Source organism: Chenopodium quinoa, unplaced genomic scaffold, assembly GCF_001683475.1.
Source record: "Chenopodium quinoa cultivar QQ74 unplaced genomic scaffold, ASM168347v1, whole genome shotgun sequence".
NCBI lineage: Eukaryota > Viridiplantae > Streptophyta > Magnoliopsida > Caryophyllales > Amaranthaceae > Chenopodium > Chenopodium quinoa.
The window spans coordinates 436,323-458,948 of NW_018745540.1; the positions used below are offsets into that span (position 1 = coordinate 436,323).

General features: G+C 36.3%; 1 protein-coding gene across 1 annotated transcript; it reads right to left on the reverse strand.

Moving 5' to 3' along the window:
- Nucleotides 1-3,428: 3,428 nt before the first annotated feature.
- LOC110716019 (putative methyltransferase C9orf114) lies at nucleotides 3,429-11,013 on the reverse strand. Its single transcript, XM_021894652.1, has 11 exons — nucleotides 10,617-11,013; nucleotides 10,492-10,539; nucleotides 10,240-10,410; nucleotides 10,082-10,148; nucleotides 9,267-9,331; nucleotides 5,296-5,374; nucleotides 4,833-4,951; nucleotides 4,662-4,741; nucleotides 4,261-4,330; nucleotides 3,946-4,023; nucleotides 3,429-3,834 (listed from the first exon to the last, which is right to left on the reverse strand). The coding sequence occupies exons 1-11, from the start codon at nucleotides 10,866-10,868 to the stop codon at nucleotides 3,769-3,771; spliced, it is 1,095 nt and encodes a 364-aa protein (XP_021750344.1). The 5' UTR covers nucleotides 10,869-11,013; the 3' UTR covers nucleotides 3,429-3,768.
- Between the last annotated feature and the right edge of the window lie 11,613 nt (nucleotides 11,014-22,626).

Consider the following 22,626-nt stretch of genomic DNA (forward strand, 5'->3'; position numbering starts at 1 on the left):
GAGGTGGTGGAGGATGTGGAGGAGGAGGGTGGTGAAGGTGTTGGAGGATGTGGAGGAGGAGGGTGGTGGTGGTGGTGGATGTGGAGGAGGAGGGTGGTGGTGGTGGATGTGGAGGAGGAGGGTGGTGGATGTGGTGGATTTGGAGGAGGAGGGTGGTGGATGTGGAGGAGGAGGGTGATGGTGGTGGTGGATGTGGAGGAGGAGGGTGGTGGTGGTGGTGGATGTGGAGGAGGAGGAGGGTGGTGGTGGTGGTGGTGGATGTGGAGGAGGAGGGTGATGGTGGTGGTGGATGTGGAGGAGGAGGGTGGTGGTGGTGGTGGTGGATGTGGAGGAGGAGGGTGATGGTGGTGGTGGATGTGGAGGAGGAGGGTGGTGGAGGATGTGGAGGAGGAGGGTGGTGGTGTTGGTGGATGTGCACTGGTTGCTGTTGGGGGCCTGCTGTTGCTGCCTTCAGCCAGCAGATAAAACGCTGACTGAGGCAGCGTTTTATGCTTAGGTGTAAAACGCTGACTCAGTCAGCGTTTTTCTCTGTTATGTATACAAAAAAAAACGCTGACTGAGTCAGCGTTTTACTGTATTTCCAATTTTTTTTTTAAATTTGTATTTCACATAATACGAAATTTTATAAAAAAAAATAATAACCAAAAGTAAAACGCTGACCGAGGCAGCGTTTTATGTCAGAAGCTCAGTTTCGTAAATAGTTTGGCCACGCGTCTAGATTGGTAAATAGTTTACTAATAAGGCTTACTTTCGTAAAAAATCCCATCTAGTTAGGGAGGGGATTTTCTAAACCTCTTATAAAGCTTATTCTTGTAGATTCTAATAATCGACACTTTTTGCAGCTTAAGGATGGTATTTTTATCTATTGTTGTTTCTTATGAAACTTTCTTCAAGCCTGCCTTTCTCTTTGAGATTAGTTTTGTTCAATAGCATCTTGGTCACTCTAGCGTCTCATATTCTATCGATCTATATATGCCCGACTTCTGTGACAAATAAGTTATCCTCAACCTTCTAATAAGGTTCTGGTTGAGATTAAGCCATGACAGGAAACCTATCTATTGGAGGAAAAAAGAACTAATATACACTCATAAAAACTCAAGAGGACTTGGTTTGAGGAATGTTGCCTCACTCAACAAGGCCCTTCTAGCAAAGCAGGCTTGGAGATTTCATTCACAACTGCGCTTACTAGCTTGTACAATTTTTCACTCCAAATACGGTGCTTCTCCAGTTGAGATAGGTTATTAAAGCTAGAAACTAAAGCCGGGGGCCTCTTTGGTCTGCTAAAAGCCTGATAGGAAGCATTGCCTCACTAAAAGCAGGAATCAGGAGAACTATAGGGAATGGCATGAGTATTAGCATTGAACAAGATACTTGCGCATGTGATTCAATAATCAAATTCAAATAAACTCCCCCAACAAAGGTGAATGAGCTCATGACATAAAGTAGAACTTGGAATGTGGCTTTGGTGAGAAGGCTTTTTGAATTCGATGTTGCACAAAAAATTCTTTCGATCCCAATCCCCACACAAATGGCAGCGGATGAATATGAATGGATTTATACCCATTAAACAACATACTCAGTGAAATCAGGATACTGGCTTCAAGAAAGGAGCTCAAAAACCCAAGATAACCTAACCTGTTTTGAAAGCAACTTTGGCGAGGAAAATTGCTTGCTAAATGGAAAGTTTTCATGTGGAAAATTATCCACAAAGCAATTCCAACTGCTGAAAACCTAAGGAAAAGAGGCATTTTAGTAGAGCATATTTTCCCCCTATATGGAGAACACCAAGAAACACAAGAGCATCTATTCAGAGATTGTAAATTATCCTCAAGAATCTAGGCTGCAAGCTCTTTGGACCGGAGGACAGCTTCACAAAGAAACCAAACTATTAGAGGTTGGGTGACAGGCATTATGTCTGTTAGCATACTATATATATATATATATATGCTCTAAATGCTTTTTTTGTCTTTTCCTTTAGAGTCCTAGTGGACTCAAGTAGTTATAGTCCAAGAATTTCTTGGTACATAGAGTACCTTTTTTTTTTTTATTTGTATTTGTACCCAAAATAAATAAATTGTTGTTGCATTCAGATTTGTCCCTAAACTTAGTTGACTTAACCTTTCTATAAATGATCTATGGACACTTTACAAGTTCCGTAAAAGACTTGTTGGCGGCTCCTATTTTATCCCTTGTCGCTAATTGTATTATGTCAAGGCCGACTCATATGACACATACAATGCTTTCAATTTATCATAGTGAAGCTTATTGTTTTTCTTGCATGCTAAAGGTACTAACGATACTTTTGCAGGTGGTATCATTATTGAAGCAAGAGATGATGGTTATTTTTTTTAAACATGTTTCCCCTTTGAAATCCTCTAGTTGTAGTAATGATGTTCTATCTTCTAGTTTTGCACCAGCTTAAAAAAAATGCTCCTTCTTTGGCACCACAAATCCACATTTAAGATCAACCAAGAAGAAGGAAAAGAAGAAAAAAAGAAGAAAAGGGCAAAAGGAAAATACTTTTGCCTAATTCTGTTGATGTTTTTTTTTAGTTGAACCACCTTTGATTGATTGTGACTTAAGCCTTGTTTATTTCAACTTATTTTTATTTATTTCAGAAAAAATAAGTTCAGATCAGATCAGAAAACATAAGTTCATATCTGATAAAAAAAAATAAGTTTAGATCAGATCATCGTTTTATGTGCAGTTTTTTATCGCTAATTATCTTTAATTTTGTAATGAAAAACTTGTGAAAATTACATATTAATAAAATACACATTATTATGAATCTAACAAGACCCCCTTGATATATTTTTTTTCTTATAGATTATCGTACACTTAATGTCAAAGTTTGATCAGATCAGACCAGATTAGATAAGATCAAATATGATAAGATAAGGTGAACTAAACAAGCCTTTAATGCTTCGACTTTCTTGACGGACTTAGATAACATTCTAGACGATGTATTGGAGCTTAGCTCTTCTTTTAATTTCATTTCTTGGTCTCATGTTAAAAGGGAAGGAGACTTTGTTGCCCATCACCTTGCTCGATTAGAGCCTTTAAGAGTAGAGCAAGTTTGGGAGTATTATTGCCCAGATGTTATCTCCCCGTATGTACTTTTAGATATGCTAACTATTGAGTAATAAAGCACTAATCATTTTTCTTCCAAAAAAAAAAAAAAAAAGAAAAAAAGCCCTTAATGTGTTGGAAAATGACCCTAAGACTTATGATAAGGCGACGAGATTTTCTATAATGCAGGTTTTTGGAAAAAGGTTGTTGATAAAGTAGTTCAATTCTTAGTAATAACGCTTGGGAATTAACTGATTTGCCTAAAGGATGCAAGCCCAAAAATTTAATAAGAAATACCACTTCATAATTTCAAATTCGAGAGACTACAGCAGGGATTCAAAGGATATCAGACTGCAAAATACGAAGAAAGAAGGTAGCTGCAAGCCTGCAACACTGCAATAAGTTGAAACCTTAAGATCCATTATGTTGACCGTAAATGATGTCCACCTAGATTATGTTGCAGATACAATACATCGTTACAAGTGTCATCTCAAAGTATAACTCAAAATCTGAAATATGGGAAATCAGAAAAGCCTGATATTGATGAATATACAAAAAAAAACCGTCAGTTTACCAAGATGTTTCCTACTTTAACCCCAAACAAGCCGCACTGTGTTAAGTGTTTCAGCCTGGCTCCCCTAGCTTCTTCAGCAAAAGACCGGATACAAGCAAAGTTCAATACAAAGCTCACTTCAGACCTTAGCTTTTCTGCAACGCCCGGTCAATTGGTTCTTGAAAATATTGAAGTGCTATAAATACTGCTTCCTGTTTTCCAAAAGTAACAGTTTCAGATACAGAATGAATTACAATGATATCGCTGTCACTCTTTCCCTTGTTGAGGCTTTGAGCAATAAGTGATGGATATAAATATTTTACCTCTGATCTAATTGTACGGCTCCCTTGATGGGGGCATAAATTCAGATATGAATGGAAGACCTCTTGTGCATCTTTTCCCTGGTGAAATGGTGAATATCATTACTAGAAATGAGATATGAACTCTTACGTGCAAAGGAGCAAGCCTCAATGAAAGATACGAGTGTAAACCCAAACTCTAATTTTTTTTTTTCCCCTTTTTTTGATGGAAACCCACATGCTAATCTTAATGCTTGCAATCAAGTAGGAATGGTCAAACCAAGTTGAAGATGAAAGATATATATCCCAATACAGAAGTAATTATCATATAGACCTTACCTTTAATTTCTTGTCCTTGTCAATGCATTCTTCCAAACCAGCGAGGCCACCAAATGTGATCAAAAGGTGCCTGAATGTGAAACAGAGCCATGAGATTTGCATAATCTTACAAATGACCAAGACAAATAAATAGGTGAGATTGTTGAAAGCAAGAAAAGCCAGTTAATAATCATTGTTCCACATGCTGAATCGAGGAGGAGGATACAAGTACCACTCTTACTATCAGTTTGTTTCACATTGCATGACAAAAAGAAACCAATTATCAGGGCACCAAATAAAAGATGAAGTAGCCATCGCCTTTTATCCTATTGATCGCACCCTTATGATTAACTAGAAGTTCTTTGAAACCTCTGCCAACTCTAAAACAACTGAAATATTAAAAATTGAAAAAAGAAACACACCTAAACTCAGGTATACAAAGCTCAGATGACTTGACAACTTGGCCATGCTCTGAAGTTCCAATCACATAGTCATAACCACCCTACAAGCAAAGATAGAGCGCATACAATTACGATGGAACAAAAGACCTGATAAGCTTCCACAACTCTTCTAACAAACATAACTAGCAGTACCTCAAATGAGCAGTTTTCAATAACAGAGCTTAAATTTGGAGCATATCGCACTTTATATCCCCAGTACATGCCCTCTTCTTCTCTAGGAGTAGTAGATTGGACAACCTGGTGTAATGTCCCTTCAAAGACCAAATGGTATCATAATCTTAGAAGCAATACATAGAAAAGTCTGCAAACAGGACCAAGGAATCTATTCTCAGATAACATAAACATAGAATTTTTCTAATTAACAACAATCGATATGAGCAGACAACTGCTAAAAGCATCATCCACTTAGTGATCTGACTGATTTCCTAATTATTATCAAGGAAAAAATCATCTAATTCAAAGATGACTAAGGTAATTAAATTGCATGGTGACAGAAAGCTATTACAAATTTCAAAGACCAAAGATAATACAATAAAATATAAAGATTCAGCAATACTAGGTACAATGAACGAAAGGTTACACAATGAATTAATACCAGTACTCAAATTATGGTCATTCCCCATGGCAACGGTGACTCTTATTCCAGGTCCAAGAACTTTATCAATGACAATATTCTGCATCAGAAACAGAATGAAATTAGAAGCATAGCAAAGCCATGCACTTTGAAAATTGAGATTTTATTGCTCATTTTGAGATGTATCAATGAGATACAAAGATATTTTTTATCTTATATCTTCAACAGTTAGCGCCCATACATCAGAGATTCAGATGGGGATTCTAAAGAGGTAAAAGATGAATGCAACCTTAATTAGTAAAATAGTCGTACCCAGTAAACCAGTAGAAAAGAGAGACCACAGAGTATATGTCAAGATCTTGCATCAAATGTAGTCTCAATTCTCAGCTTATGTCAAGATCTTACTGAAAACGTATGAGTATTCAAGTCAACTGAATATTATTACACCAACTCTTACGCAAATAACATCATGCATCATCTAAAGAGCTGGAAACGAAGACATATACAATAGATCATGATCGAGATCCCATATCGAGACACGAATTCTTCAGACCAAAACAACATAGCCCCTGACCACCATAATAAACCCACATTTGCATTCAAATTGGCAGTTAGATGGTGAAACTTAGATTCAAACATTTGCATAACAATTAACAAGCTAAATATGGTTTTCCTTTTCGTCGTCCAGGCTTGTTTCTAGGTAAGTAATTCTATTTCCCAGGATATCACCTACCATTCACTTTTTTGTTCATTCCTTATAATGCAAAATTAACCTAATTGATAGCAAAAAAGAATTGGTTTTGCAAAGTGAAGGTTAAAGTTCCAACTCACCAAATTTGCAGTGTGTAAATGATATGTAAGTCAATAAAATTTTGAGATTTCTGAGTTCTGACTAAGAAAATAAGCACATAATTGATCTCTATGATAGAAAGATGTTGAAAAAATGCATCCATTAAAAGTTCAGAACTGATGCAGTTGAGATTTGTGGTGGTCCAAGGCCTCAGTACAGTATCATCCTCTCATTCATTACTGAATTTCCAACCATTGTTTTGTATCTGAAATTGCAATGGCTATCCTATGATTGCTACCTACACAGGCCGTTTGTTATGTGGGATTAAAGGGGTGGAAATGCAAATTATATGCCAACATGACAAATTCCTTTGTTTGCTTTAAGGAAATGGTAAATGAATTTCCACTCAATTACCACATTTCTATTACCTAGGGGGTGCCGGTAATTGGGAAATTGAGGGGGTTGGAAAATGACAAAATTGTCATTAATGAGAAAAGGAAGGAGGAAGGGGAAATAGCGGTAAGCAAACCGGGTATCCGGTCAAAATTTTAGGAACTGGACCTAAAATTGGTTGGGACCGGGTCCTAAAATTCGGAACCGGAATTGGAATTGGTTCAACCGGGTCCTAAAATTTAGGACTTGGAATTGGAACCACCGGTTCCGGTTCCGAGTACCCACTTATGTATATTATTGTTAAAATATAATATAATTATAGTACTTATTTAGTCTATTTTCATTTTTAGCGTTTAACACTTATATTTATTTATGCATTAAGCTATTTTATTTATGTTAGGTATTAATAATATTTTTTTATTATTTTTTATTTTACTAACTAGATACATTCAACATAATATTATTTTTAAAAACTTATTTAGTGTAGCATATATTGGGTAACCGAGTACCCAACCGGTTCCGGGTCCAAAAAATCGAGAATTGGAATTGGAACCGGTTGTAACCGGTTCCTTGATTTATTACCCGGAATTGGAACCACGGGGTCCAATTCCGATTCCGGACCCGCCGGTTCCTAACCGGTACCGGTTTCAATTCCGGGTACCCGGTATTTTTGCTCACCCCTAAGGGGAAAGATAATTAGTAAGGGTAATGATGTAAATTTCTTATGAAATATCAATGTATACCTATCAACAACCCACAACCAAACATGGGATTTTTACTCACCTTCATCGATTTCCAACAACCAATTCCCGTTCTTATATGCCAAACACCACAAAAGTGTCCAAAATCTTTGAAAAACATCAATCTTGGAATTAAGACTATAAATGTTGTTTCAGGAGTCAGCAAGCCAACATTATGCTTACAAAAATTATGAAGCAAAACTCAGTGCCCTCTTATGTTACTCGGACTCGAGTACCCATGCCGACACGGGTACGTGTTCAAGTGTCCAACTCGGTTATTTTGTGAAAAAATTCTATGATTTTGAACTAAAATGAAGTGTCCAAGTGTCATACCCATGTCCGAGTGTCGAGGGTCCGACACACGTACTTGAGGTATAATGAAGAGAGCGAGTAACATAGACTGTCTCTCTTCTTTCCTTTTTTTTTTTTCTTTTTTGTGGAAAATGTGACTCACTGTGATCCAGCGCAACCTCCTGAATAATCTCTGAGATGTTGGAGCTATTTAATACTTTCAGAGACATAGAAGCCACTATTTATAAATGGAAGGTTGTTCGGTGGCCCTTTAAAAGTTTGTTTTGACGACAATTGGCCTGATATTCAAATGCATGTTCCTAAGGGTTTACCTTAGAAGCTTAGCAATAACTTCCTTCCATTCTGCCTTATATATACTCCTATAACCAGCTTTGTACTCAGATAGTTCTAGGGTTTATAAAATTAATTTTATACTGCCACTCTTCCAGGCCCCTTAACTATACATCAAACATCATATGTAATTATGTACAGCAGACCTGCAGCACAAAGCACATGTTGCAACATGCAAATAAAGGGGCCTGTATAAAAACCAAATTCACATGGAGTATACAAAGTTATACACACCCAAAACTTTGAAGATTTTCACTTCCTGCAACTAATTCTCAACCTCCAAAGACATTTTTATCTTTGTTGCACTTTGCTTTCATCATAAGGACCCCTTAACTGATCCTAGAAACATCTGTAATGACAAAATAAAATCTAAAGCCTAAAGTTGCATGTAAGGTGCTAAAACATCCATCTCTCGTACCCAATCCTAGTTTTAAGAACAAAGATTGAAGATGGATAAGGGTTTTAAGATGCATAAAGCACATCGAAGCAACAGGGAACCAAGCACCTAGGCAGTAGAAGAGCGGTGAAACCATGGCAAGGCACAATATGTAGCTGAGAGAAATAATCATTGAGAATCTTATGTTACTAAATAGGCAGCTAAATCACAAAACTTTTCCATAGCATTGTGTACACTCATACATACAAAGAATACTAAATTCCAGTTTATTTTATTTTTTTGTCTTTTTCTTTATTTTGGAACGTTAAAAAGGCAGTGGCATGAGAGGCGACCAGGGTTTAACGGGCATCAAAGCACCATAGAGGTAATCATCCTAAGCAACTTGGTACCCATCATTAAAATTTTATCTTGCACCAAGGACCACAACACGCTATGTGATTTCAAATGAACAAATAGTAAACAAAATTATGAGCATGTAATTTGTGTAAATCAAACAATAAACATTGGGTTATTTATTATGAACACATAGTTCTGAGATAACAAACACTTTTGTTATTACTTCAGCAATGAAATTAAGCAAACAATTTAAACTTATGAATGTTAAAAAAATGGTCATGAAGTATGTTCATTATATTGAAACTAGGATTACAATGGCATCGTGATCTTAGATGCAAGATATAATAACTGCTCCATGAAGGTCTTAGATACTCTTTCAAATATATTCTTCACAAAATTGGTTAAAAGCTAACTTCTAAAGATAAGATGTCTGTTACTCTTTCATGAATAGAAAAAAAGTGACGGCTAAGGAGTGAATAGGGGAAAGAGGGGCATCACATCCATCAATGAAGATCTCACAGCTAAGAGCGTCAAGTCTATGGTTTGATTACTCCAAAAGGCCAATGAAAAAACTCAATTGGTAGAATTATGAAGCCTGGAGTAAAAACATGAATGCATAGTCAAGAAACAAGACATCTATGAATATCATGTTAAAATTTTTCTCCTATCTAACTATATTGAACATTCAGCATACCTCATCAAGACCCACATCTACCAATGTACCAACAGAGTTTGGAGCTTTTTCTTCCAAAGTCACGCCTGTCATAGTTACCGAATATGAAATAGGATTATATATCAACAGGAATCATAAATTAATAACTCAGAGCGTAGGCATGCATGAACACAAGCACGACCCCCCCCCCCTCCTCCAAAACACACAGAAAACTCCCAGAGGCATAGACATGCATAAGACATGATTTTGTCACTCCAATTTGATCGATAAATGAAAGCAAATGATCATGAAATATGTCAAACTTTACTCAATATATCTAAAAAAGAGATATAGAAACACATCTTCAAATATTCAATTTTATGAATCCCAAAAACAGCAATATTATCTTCATCACTTGTTAGCTGATTATGTGTAGGTCTCTCCATGACTCCTCTAGTTAAACATAGGAATATATTGCCTTCTTACTACCCAATGCAACCTACATTAACATGATTGTCTTGGTTACACTCCTAACTACCCCTTTTGAAATATTTATTTGCAATTATCACCCTACTCCGAATGTAAACCCTTCTAAGAAACACATTGTAAGTATGACAAAGAATGCTGAGCTCATATCAAACAACTAACAACCATATAGAAACGGCACGACCAACACAAACAATTCAAATGAAATTCAAGATCATAAGCATTTCCGCAAGTTTAAAGTTTACAATATCCATTCTACTAAGTTAACAAGCACATATTCTCCAAAATAGAACAACCTAGAAATTCATGCAAAATATCATCTCAATTAAAACTTTTCAAATTACAAGATTATATCAAAGGCAATCCCCTACCTTCTCTATAGGAAGCCCATTCGTGCTTGCGAAGATGATGTGGCGCATCAAGTGGTGGTAACAAGCCCTAACCAAGATCATTTCATTTAATCAGAGCTACTTCAACAACAAATGCAGGTGCAAACTATGCAATGACAATCAACAAAAATAACTCTTACCACAAATCTTAAGCAACTATGTCTTGTAAAAAGAGTCTTTCTAAGATACTGTGGCGTTTCGAGGTAGCATAAAATTCTAATAAAAAACGCTGCATTACTTTTATCTCCTTCTGAAGTTCCCACAGTAGTAGGATCATCCATTGAACTTCCATTATTGTCAAATACCACAATCTATTCATACAAAACACAATTAAACACCTAAAATTCTCAATTAACTCGTAAAAAACTCGAAAAATACAGGATGATTCAAACCTCATCGATTCGATAAATCGTGGCGGCTCGAGCAATTTGTCCGGCAAGCTAAAAATTACCCACAAAAATCAGAGGAAAATTGTAGTGAGACAAAAAGAGAACTATAGAGTGAGAGAGGGGAATACCCGAGTGGCGAGTTCGTGAGATTGAGCGTTTCCAATGATTGTACTAGGAATGGCGATGCTAACGGTGGGGATGGTTTTTTCTTGGTGGGTATTTTGGTGCTGGTCTTTCTTCCTTTTCTTCTTCTTCCTCTTTGGTTCTTCTTCAGGTTCGACGTCGCCATTGATGAGCTTGGAGGTACCATTAAAGGGGTTCTCTTCTTGCTGTTGTTTAGCTTCATCTTGGGAATGGTGTTTTCCCTTTTTCTTCCCCATTTTCTCTTTACCTAAGAATATAGAATGTTGCGAGTTGAGCAGGGGTTTGGGGTTTTTGAAACAACTCAAGAGTCAAGACTGCTTGCCTGGAGTTGTAGACTTCTTGTAATGGACTGTCAATGGGAGGGGCCAAATTATAAATTTATAAGAGTACTAGTTTCTACAGTTCATAAAATTAGGTTATTTCTGTGCGATTTACGATTAAATTTAATCTTTGTTATAATTTAGGTTTTATTGCATTACATCAATTTATCTATCAATCAATTAATAACAAAATACTTTCTCCGTTTTTATACACTTGCTCTATTTCTCCATGTGCGGAGTTTTAGGAGAAATTGGAAAAATTAATGAAATATGGAGGTAGTGGGGTAGGTGGAATAATAAAAAAGGTAAAATTAGAAAATAACACCCCAAAATTATCACGGTTTTGATTATAACACCACTGAAAAAAAAAAAAAATTTATAACCCCACAAAAAAAACCAAAAAATTGGTTTAACCACCACTTAACTTTTCCATCCACAAAAACCATTAGTGGGTCTTACATTATGCACGTGTCAATTATGTATTGGATTAAAAAAAATTTAAAAAAAAAAAGGAAAAACCTTAAAATTACCCAGCCACCATCGGCACCGCCGATTCCTACCGCCGTTCTCCAACCCACCCCCCACCGCCGTCACCCAATCCCAACCGACCACCCTCGACCTACAAAACCAGCCAGCCGACCATCCTCGACTGTCGAAATCAGCCCAACCGTACCCACGAAATAACCAGCCCCGATTTAGTTTCCGGTGAGGATGAGAGGAGTAAGGTGGTATGTGGGTTTGGGTATGGGTGTGCCGGTGGGGGTCGGGGTTTCAGCGACGATTTTGGGTAGGGTAGAGGAGTTCGACGACGGTGGCTGGGCTGGTTAGGGTTGGGGTTTGGGTGGTTTGGCGATGGATTCGAGTCAGGGAGACGACGATGGGGGCTCGCTGGTTTGGGTTGGGGTCTGTGTGGTTCGACTACGGTTTCAGGTCGGGGAGACAACGATGGGGGCTGGGTTAGGGTGACGGCCGTGGTAGGGTAGGGTTGACGGCCGTGGGAACCGGCGTCGGTGGTGGGGGTGGTGGCTGGGTTAGGATTATAGGGTATTCTTTTTTTATTTTTTAATTTTTTTTTTTTTTTAATCCAATAGTTGATTGACACGTGTATTGTGTGGGGTCCACTTAACGGTTTTTTTTGGATGACAAAGTTAAGTGGTGGTGAAACTAATTTTTTGGGTTTTTTTGTGGTATTACTACCTCCGATCGCTATTATTTGCAACTTTTACTATTTTTAGCCGCCCAGCATTATTTGCAACTTTCCAATTTCTTTCCCTTTTTAACAAACTTTTTTGGTTAAAAAGACATTTATATAGTGGTCCCCCTTTTTATTTTTTCTCTCTCCTCCTAACCACATGTACAAAATCAGATTTTAATATAGTGGTCCTCTTTTTATTTTTTCTCTCTCCTCCTAATCACATGTACAAGTACCCTTTCCTTTTATTATCATATTATGCTTCGTGAACCGTGAAACCCTCCAAAGTTGCAAATAATAGAGACCGGAGGTATAATAAAAGTTTTTTTTTTGTGGTATTATAATCAAAATCGTGACAATTTTAAGGTGTTATTTTTAAATTTTTCTATTAAAAATTGTAAAAAGCAAAAGTAGTTAAGAGAATTGGAGGAGAGATATTATGAAATTAATAAAAGAAAATATGAAAACTAATAATCCCACCTTTGGGATTTCTGTTCAAAATAATCCCACATTTTCGAAATCCGGAAATAATTCCACCTTTGACCCCCATCTGCTCAAAACGGGCCTTTTAACCTACAACCTATTTAACAGGTTAATTTTTTTTAATTTTTTTTTTAATCTCTCGTCTCCCACCTTAGCACACTCGCTAACCACCATAACCACCACCACCCTTCCTGCACCACCACATCACCACCTAACCCCACCACCTTCTTTCTCTCTCCTAACCTCGACCACTCCAGCGACCATGAAACCCGACCACCCGTATCCACCCACAAAACCCCCTAACACCAACCACCCCAACCACCCTGAAACCCGACCACCCCAGCCAAGAGCCAACCTGAAAACCCAACAACCCCAGCCAATTTGAAAACCCAACTACCCCAGGCAACCTAAAATCCGCCCCCTATTTCTTCTTTAATTCGATTAGCTGCTCCAACTTGGGCTTTGATCCCCTGCTTTGAAACACCATCAAAATCCATTACCAATCTTCATCATTCAATCACCACCGTTCATCGTCATCGAAAATTGGCATCATCAAATCACCACCGTTCGAAGATCAGCATCATCAAATCACCACCATTCGAAAATCGGCATCATCATATCACCACCGTTCGAAGATCAGCATCATCAAATTCAAGAGTAATTGTCAGAGTAGTTTGGTTAATTTTTCATACAAATGGTGGTTTTGTGGGCTGTCGTGGGTTTTTGCTGGCTGGGGTGCGTGAGTTGCTGCAACGGTGAGAGTGGGTCCGGCAGGAGGAGGAGGTGGATCGGTCCGTCAAAGAAAGGTGGGTCGCAATGGAGGTGGGTCGGTCCGGCAAGGGAAGGTCGGGAAAGTGGGAAAGGGTTTTTTTTTTTTTAAATTATCCTTTTTTTAAAAAAAATTATTTAAAAAAATAAAAACCAATAAGAAGGTGACACGTGTCAAATCACCTTCTTAAATAGGTAACTAATTTGCCAAACCGCTAAAAGGCTCGTTTTGAGCAGATAGGGGTCAAAGGTGGGATTATTTCCAGATTTCGAAAAGGTGTGGTTGTTTTGAGCAAAAAAGCCAAAGGTGGGATTATTAGTTTTCATTTTTCCTTAATAAAATATAATTTATATTGGGCCCACTATTTGATAGAAATGAATTAAATATTGTAAAAACTTTTCAAAGAAGGAAATGGAGCAAATATTTAAAAACGGCCGGAAATGAAAAGTGGAGTAAGTATTTAAAAACGGAGGGAGTAATACTAAAACAGACACCAGGAATGACACGTGTCACTTCCTGGTGCTGTTTTTTCTCTCTAAAACACTCCTTCCTTTTTTTTTATAAACTAAAACTATCCTTCCTTTTTAGCAAGAATCTTTTAATTTTGAAATATTTGTATAATACAATACAACTATAATAATTATTTCTAATCTTATGATGTATTATCTTTATCTAGAGAGGAAATCCACAAACTTCTCCTTGACTCCTTCAAACATAGATTCAGTTTGCCTAATAGTCGCTAAATTGATCCCTCGTTCATCAAGCCAATTGTCTCACTAGATAATTGCAACATCCTCCTCGGCCCAATCTCTAAAGAAGAAATAAAAATGACTTTTTTTGATATGAATCCAAATAAATCCCCAGGATCAGATGGCTTTGGGCCTAAACTTTTTCAATCCTACTGGCCTATAATTGAAAACGGTATCACTATAGCAATCCAAAGTTTTTTTTTTTTTTTTTTTCACATGGGTGCCTTCCGCCAATTTCTGAATCACACTATTATTACCTTAATACCGAAAACAGATATCCTAGAAACCCCCAAATCATTTCTGACCAATTAGCCTGGTAAACACAATTTACAAAGCAATATCAAAAATCTTGGTTAATCGTCTATGCCCAATCTTAAAGAAATCTGTTAGCCCCTTACAAAATACTTTTACCCTTGATCGCTCAATCCATGACAAAATCCTTATAGTATAAGAAACACTTAACACCTTCCATAAACAAAAAAAAAAAAAAAAAAAAAAAAAAAAAAAAAAAAAAGACAGGTTGGTGTGCACTAAAGTTGGACATGGAAAAAGCATATGATGGAATTGAATGAGATTTCTTGTGGGAAACACTTAAGGTTTTTGGATTCTCCTTGAAATGGATTCACTGGATTCAGGATTGTGTCACAAAAGTGTCATATTCTCTAAAAATAAATGGAGAAACTACAGAATGGTTCAAGCCTGAGGGGGTTACGACAAGGTGACCCCCTTTCCCCGTATCTTTTCATCTTATGTATGGAAGTTTTAATTTGAAAATTATCTTTAGAAAGCCAAACACATAAATCAAGGATTGGCTTCAAAATTGCCCCTCGCTCGTTTAATATTCCTTGTCTCCTTTTTGCAGATGACAGCTTAGATTTATGTAAAGCTACAACATCGGCCTGTAATAATCTAAAGAGAGTACTAGACAAGTTTTGCTCCTCCTCTAGTCAACTAATTAATTTCCATAAGTCATCAATCATTTTTTCACGCCAAATTATGAATAGTCATCGCACGACCCTCGCAACCCATTTTAACATGACCCCCAAGTCTTCTCTCGGAAGATATTTAGGGGTCTTTTTAGCTCGTACTATCCCTATGAAAAAGGATTTTAAGAAAGTAATTGATAGCACCCAGCAACGTAGGAACCTTTGGGAAGAAAATTACCTTTCTAAAGCGGGTCATCATACTTTGATTCAGAGTAACTTAGAAGCCCTTCCATCCTACATTTGTTCTTCGTCCCTCCTTCCCACCGATATTGCGAAAAAAACTCATGAAAGAGAAATATCTCCATAACTCCTCATTTTTTGAATATCAACTTCAGCCTAAGGACTCACATATATGGAAGTCATTCTCGCGCAGAGGGAAATTCTACGAAAAGGCATACGCTGGAAAATTGGTAACGACAATGACATTTATTTTTGGCTAGATGACTGGGTCACAAATAAGAGTCTCCTTGAAACCTTGGAGTTATAGGGCCACCAAGTCAACATCAACTTAAGAGTTTCAGATTTTATTCTCCCCAATCGACATTGGGATAAATACAAGATTTGTTCTTTATTACCAAACTATATTGTACAACTAATCATAGGCATCCCATTATCTACATCTCAAATGAATGACACACCAGTATGGGGCCCTATGCCTTTGGGAAACATTTTAGTCAAGTCAGCCACTTGGATCGCACATAATTTAGAGCCAAACGCCGTAAAATGGCCACATCGGATATGGAAAATAGACATCCCGCCTAAACTCCAAATCTTCTTATGGCAAATAATGCATAATAGTCTTGGTGTCAGAGATACATTTTATAAAAGAAAGATTATTCCTTTCAACCATTGCACCCTTTGTTCCGCCTATCCAGAATCACACGATTATTTGTTTCTCACTTGTGATAGGACCAAAAAAATTTGGAACACCCCTTAACACAAAGTTGGCTGCCTGGTCCACTCCTACCCACAAACTTAATAACGACATTGTCTACGCTTCGAAGAAATCACTCCTCCCTCCGAAAAATCATTTTCCTTTTGTGGAGTATCTGGAAAGAACGAAACTCTATCATTTTTCATAATGAGACTTTTAACATCTCTCAAACTATCCACCGAGCGCAATTTGCGTTCAAAAAGTGGATTTGCCGCACCCTCATAAATACCTCTTTAAGCTCAGGGTCTCCATTACAGAGATCCCAAACCCATCATCTTCATTACCCAAATCATCCTAAACCACAATTAGTTGCATAGGTGGCTCCTCCTCTCAAATTTTTCAAACTCAACTTCGATGGCTCGGTCAAAAACAATTTAGCAGCAGTAGGAGTCATCATCAGAGATAGTAATTATACACCTATTGCAGCACAAGATTTCAACCTTGGAACCACTAATGTATTTATAGCAGAAGCTTCTGGTCTACACAAAGGAATCATCCTCGCCCTCCAACAAGGAATATAAAATCTTCAAATTGAAGGAGACAACCTCCTAGTTGTCAACACAGTGAACGGTATTTGGTCGACCCCATGGCAGATTGATAACATTATAACAGATATCAAGACCCTACTTCACAGTTATAATTACAATATTAGCATTTAAATTACAAATATATATGTAGTTGTATAATAGTGGGGTTCAATGGATAATAATAACATTTATATTCATGGTGTTGATTTGAAATCTTGTTAACAAATATAATTGAGTTAGTATTCTATTAAAATTCTGTAATAATATAACTTTTTTGTTTCCTTAAAAAAAGTCTATTAATTATTACGGAGTATTACTAAATCAGGTCATGCTTACATCGATCGCTTTAGACATATGTCAAGCTATCATTAAAAATTTCCCGCCAATACAATATATGATGTCATCTTTAAGTTTTTTTTTTAATATATATATATACATTTTATATTATTCTACTTAGCTTTTTATTGGAAGTACATTGTATAATTTTTTTTTTACTAAATTAATTCATTATTAAAAAGTCATACAACATCTATATTGTATAATTTTGGGAATAACATGCATCATTAATGTAATATAATACCAAGCATAGCTTGGTCTAGTGGTAAGCTTTGCATCTCCACTATTGATAGTAAATAATATAGTACAACATCTACATAGTATAGTTTTTTATTTATTTATTTTTTTTTTATTTTTTTAACATGCATCATTAATGTAATATAATAAACACTAATCGATGTCACTAAATTGATAGTAAATAATATAATAAAGGCTATCTTATATAACTAATATGGTAGTATAAACAATACAAATATTTAATATCATATAAAAAGATATTTTATATTTTAGTTAACAAAATAAGGCATTTAAGTTGTATATAAATTATAAAGATTCCGAGTTGTGATCTTATTAAATTAATAGTAAATAATGTATATGGTATCATATATAACTAAATGTATATAAATATTATTGTGTGATATTCCAATTCGTTATACCTGTGAACTTATATATTTTATTGTGATATTACAATGTATGTTTATATTAAAACAGAGGACGATATATGCAATAATTTCAAGTGTCACTCCACTATTAACTTTTTCCCACCTGAACATTTCCCTAATTTTATGTTTGATTGAAATCTTTCAAATTCTGGAAATATTAGTGATGGATTTGAAATTTGAAGAATAAGATATCAAAGGTAATTGAAAATATGAGTATAGCATTTGAGCTTTAAAAACTTCATCATTAACATAACAATGAAAAAAAAAGTATTAAAACTAAACTAATCGTTGTAATTCTGTAAAAAATTATTAAGTATATTACAAGATAGGGTACCCTTAATCGGAATTGGAACCTGTAGGTTCAAGTTCCAGTTCCCAATTTTTAGGAACATGTTCAACAAGTTCCGGTTTCGGTTCCTAATTTGAGGAACCTTTTGCAACAGGTTCCGGTCCGGTTCCAGGAATTTTAACAGGGTACCCTGTTATGCTCACCCCTAGTTGTGTCTAACCGGGTCTAGGTTAGGTCCTGGACCCATTGCCATCAATATATGAAATATATATATAAATGGGCATGACTCAGATTTGTTATTCTAATCTAAAAGGTCAAATATGTAAAGGCCATGAACCCTTTTATATCTCTAAATTTAAATTTATTTTATTTAACATTGGATTAAAATTATGATACGCAAAACCATGATACACATTTTTGTGGATGAATAATCAGATAATGTGAAAAATATCACTATTATGCATTAAACTAACTTTGATTTCAATTTTGTGAGATTTAATATTTGAACTATCAAAACCGCACAATTGCACGGGTACTATATTAGTAGTCCAATAAAATTTAAATTTTGAAATAATAATATAAAGTTGTAAAGAAGCAAGACTGAAAATGGACTGGTGCTATTTTTATAGGTAGAAATAACTACCGTTTTCGAGGGAAGCAGATCACGTTGCTAGTGCAATTTAATGTAGCACATACGCCGTACAATTTTACGTTGTACGATACGCATTTTTGTTATGAACGCAAAAAATACAAAAAACGTGGCATTTCTAAAAGGGCAGTATAGGAAAATGCCAAACTGTCTATGAGAGCTTTTACGTAAAGCACCACTACGAGATATTTTATGGACACTTTTCCGAAAAACATCCAAAACGTAGGCTTGGGGTAGGCACAAAGCACGGTATGCATGCATGATGATGCAAAAAACTATCAAAGAAGAAAATAAACTACAAAATGCAAAGCAATTTAAAAGGATTTTGATGATTCGAGCGTTATTATGTCTAACAACGCACAAAATCGTTAGAAAAAAAATTTCAAAACGGATTAAAATCTGGATGCCGATTTTTTTAAGCGACTAGTATCCGCGCGCAACTCTGGAAGTTGCGCTGGCCAGGCGTGCGCAAGGTTCAGAGCTACGTTGGGATGTCACGCACAACTTTCAGAGTTGCACGTGACACTTAAGTTTGTAAAAAAGAAACGAAGAGCATGATCAGGTGCTCATTTTCTCTTTGCCATTTTTCCGCCATTTTCGATCTCTTCCTCTATTTTCCCTGTCGTTTGAAGTTGATTAAGGAAAGTAAATCTTACTCTAATTTTATTGTGCCAAACTTTGAATTTGGTCAACAAAATGGGAAAATCGAAAGAAGAACCCTAATTTTTGAAATTGGGGGTATTTGATTCGACTTGTTTTCATGAATTTGTTTGTTCTATGTTGTCGTGACATGTTTAAGGAATATATTGCAACAAATTTCATGTGAAATGGTAATGTATTGATCCCGTATGATTATATACAAGCATATACGTGTTTTTTCTTCATTTGATTTCAAATTTGTGCTTGAACTTTCTTCTTATTTTTTTTTGCTCGCATGGACTATACTTGTCAAGTTTAATGTAAATTGAAGTGTTAGAACGACAATTATGTACTTAAATTAGGATCGAAATTTTAAACTTTGATAATGGCATGAAATTGTTCCTGTGGCTCATGTTTATTTTTGCCATGCGTAAGTGATAAAGGAATAAACGCGTCGTCAATTGTATATCCCTATATCACATACAATTTATAAAACCTAAACAAACCTAATACTAGTATAAGGTAAGCATAGGGGTCGAACCACAGAGAAAGATTAAACACCACCAAATGTTATCAACAATTAAGCTAGTCCGGAATAGGGGGAAGTAATCTAAAGTCTAATGACACTAAAACAAGAAATAAATCACTAAGGGAAATGGTTTAGGCATAGCATTCACTCAAACATGATCAAGCATGAAATTGAATTGAAACTTGGACTAAGCAACTCATGTCAATGATTTAAAGCACAATCTAACCACCTATCGGGGTTAATTGATTTCTCAACTCAAGCACAACTTACACTATCGTCATAAGCCACACGAATCGAGGTATAAATCAAGCAAATCATTCAATGGAATTCCTAGATCACGCTATCGCCATAACCTAGTTCAATCCACCCAACTACAACAATTGATGGGCCCCTCAAATGCAATAATTGGTAAGACATGGAAAACAAAGCATTTTAATCACAAACAAATCAATTCCAAACCCTAAGTCATGCTCAAGATCCAACTACACCACAACCATCCCCTTAGTGGGGAAACTACTCACTAATCATGCTAATAACAAGATTAATCAACAAAATAACAAGCATCAACATGATTAACAAGCAATCAATCAAAGCAAAATCAAAAGAAAACAATAAAGATAGAGGAGAGAAGGTAAGAAATTCTCATTGATTTAATAAGGAGATCTCCAAAACAATTATCACAAGTTGAATCTTTAAGCTCCAAATCCCACCATTGAAGATCTCTCACTTTCTCTCTCTAAATTACTTTAATCCTAAGCTAAACCTAGGGAGAGAATCTCTCTTAAAACTAGAGAAAAAGATCTAAAAGGAATAAAAGAAGTCCAATTGATGCCCGTACAAAACAAGCCTTGCGTATATATAGAGCCGCGGAAAAAAGCTGAACAGGGGATCGGCGAGCGCCCGCGCACAGGGGACTGTGCACCCGTGCACGATGCTGCGCACTCGCGCTTTTGTGGGTTATGCGGCTTTGCTGCTGTAGTTGTGCGCCCGCGCACTGTATCTGCGCGCCCGCGTTCTGTAGCTGCGCGCCCGCACGCAAACATTCTGCCTCCGCTTCCAAAATTTGCTTTCCTGTGCGCGACCGCACACAGAGCTGCGTGCCGGCACATAAAATGACGACTGCCGAACCACGACAACATGCACCGCGACACGGCAGCCACTGCCGCACCATGGAAACCATTGCCGCACCACGGCAGCTGCGCCGCGACAGCCATTGCCACACCACGATAGCTGCCTTTGTTGTTTCTCGGCCTGTGCGCGCCCGTGCAAAGTCATACGCGCCCTCTACCTTGCTTTCTTCGATTCTTCTCTCGTGCTTTCTTGTCTTCTTCTTTGCATTTCTTGACTTTAAAATCCTAAGCACAAAGACCAAGGAAAGCAATAAGGTAGGGCAATGATATGAACACGCAATAAAGCAAGCATTCAAGCACATGGACAATTTCATCCAAAATACATCGAGACATGAATGCACGAATTATTTGAACAAAACAACTATAAAACAATTAAAGTAAAGCCAAAATAAAGCAAAAACACTACCATAAGAGTGACATAAATGTCACTCATCAGTAAGTTGCAAAATTAGTTTTATTAATGATAACAATAATCGATAGTTATTATTATTCACTTATAAAACTATGGTTTCAAGATTTTCACAAATATAGTTAGTTTAGGAAATTCTTGAAGACGTCATTGAACTGGTGGGGTTTGGCTATATTTCGGGCTTTCAAGCCCCCATTTTATATTTTCAAGTGTCATAGCCCCCAATATTAGGTGGCTTCGATGACTTGTTTGTTTTTAAGAATTAGACCCTTTCATGTTGCTTGAAATGGGTCTAGAAATCCCTTGTTTTGTTTTATTATGATAACTAGGATCTTGGAAACAATTAAATGAGTGTGTTTAAATTGTTTTCGACCATTTATAGTTTTAACAAAGGAAACCTGCTAAGTCTAGTAATATTGTTCGTTTGTTAGAACAAGTAAGAGGGAAAATGAAATGCTGATCAACTTTTTCTTCTATTCTCGCTACTTTCGAATTCTTTCCTTTGAGCTTAAATTTCGTTACTTGTTGAAGCTCGAGATAGTAGATATCATCCTCTTTGCGAAATTCCAATATTTTCAATTTTGTCATTCGTGCAACAATAGAGAATTTAAATGAAGACCCTTTAATTTTGAACTTAGGAGTCTTTTATTCACGTTTTAACTCATGAAATTGTTTGTCTTATGTTAATGAAGTGTCTTGATACAATTTTCATAAAGAACGATTGAGTATTAAACTTTCGTATGAGCATGCATGTTGTATGTGTTTAAATTTTATTTTGATACTCATGATTTTGTTTCTTTCTCTCTATACTAGTCATACTCTCTAATCTTTAGAGTAAGTTGAAGTATTTGAAACAACAATTATGCACTAACATTAGTTATTGAACTTGAAAATGGCTTGAATATGTGATATGTTTGTAGTTTGTTCTATGGCCAAGTTCAGTTGCAAACTTAGTTTTCAAAGGAACAAAATGATTATTAGATCATTGTGATGCATTTGAAAATTGTAAGGCTCGAGATCTATGTAAACCATTTATAGTTTAGTCGATTCTCGAAAGTGGCTTGAATGACATGATTATTTCATTTTGTTTGTTATGGATATTGGAGCCCCCATGTGTCAGGTTATGCACATTCTTGCTATTTATCAAGTCTTGGAGCCCCCAATTTGGGGTAGTTCCAATGACTTGCTATTGTTTAGGCCATTCATACCATTATGATGTGGGAATGGGCATATGTATCCCATGTTGTGTTTTGAGAATATTTTAGGATAATGACATGGCTTATGCATTTTCAGCTAAAGTCATGTTTAAGGAAGCAAGTTAGTTCTTTGCTTGTATATAAACCAAAAACAATTGTTTGTTAAGGTATGGTAAACTTTACCTGATGTCCAAA

What these genes read in the sequence shown, in the direction of transcription:
- LOC110716019 (XM_021894652.1), bottom strand. Translation starts at nt 10,868, where the DNA reads ATGGGGAAGAAAAAGGGAAAACACCATTCCCAAGATGAAGCTAAACAA. An exon ending in CGATTTATCGAATCGATGAG is followed by an intron (nt 10,411 to 10,491) that starts GTTTGAATCATC and finishes TTGTATGAATAG; the next exon opens with ATTGTGGTATTTGACAATAA. An exon ending in GCCGTACAATTAGATCAGAG is followed by an intron (nt 3,835 to 3,945) that starts GTAAAATATTTA and finishes TTTGGAAAACAG; the next exon opens with GAAGCAGTATTTATAGCACT.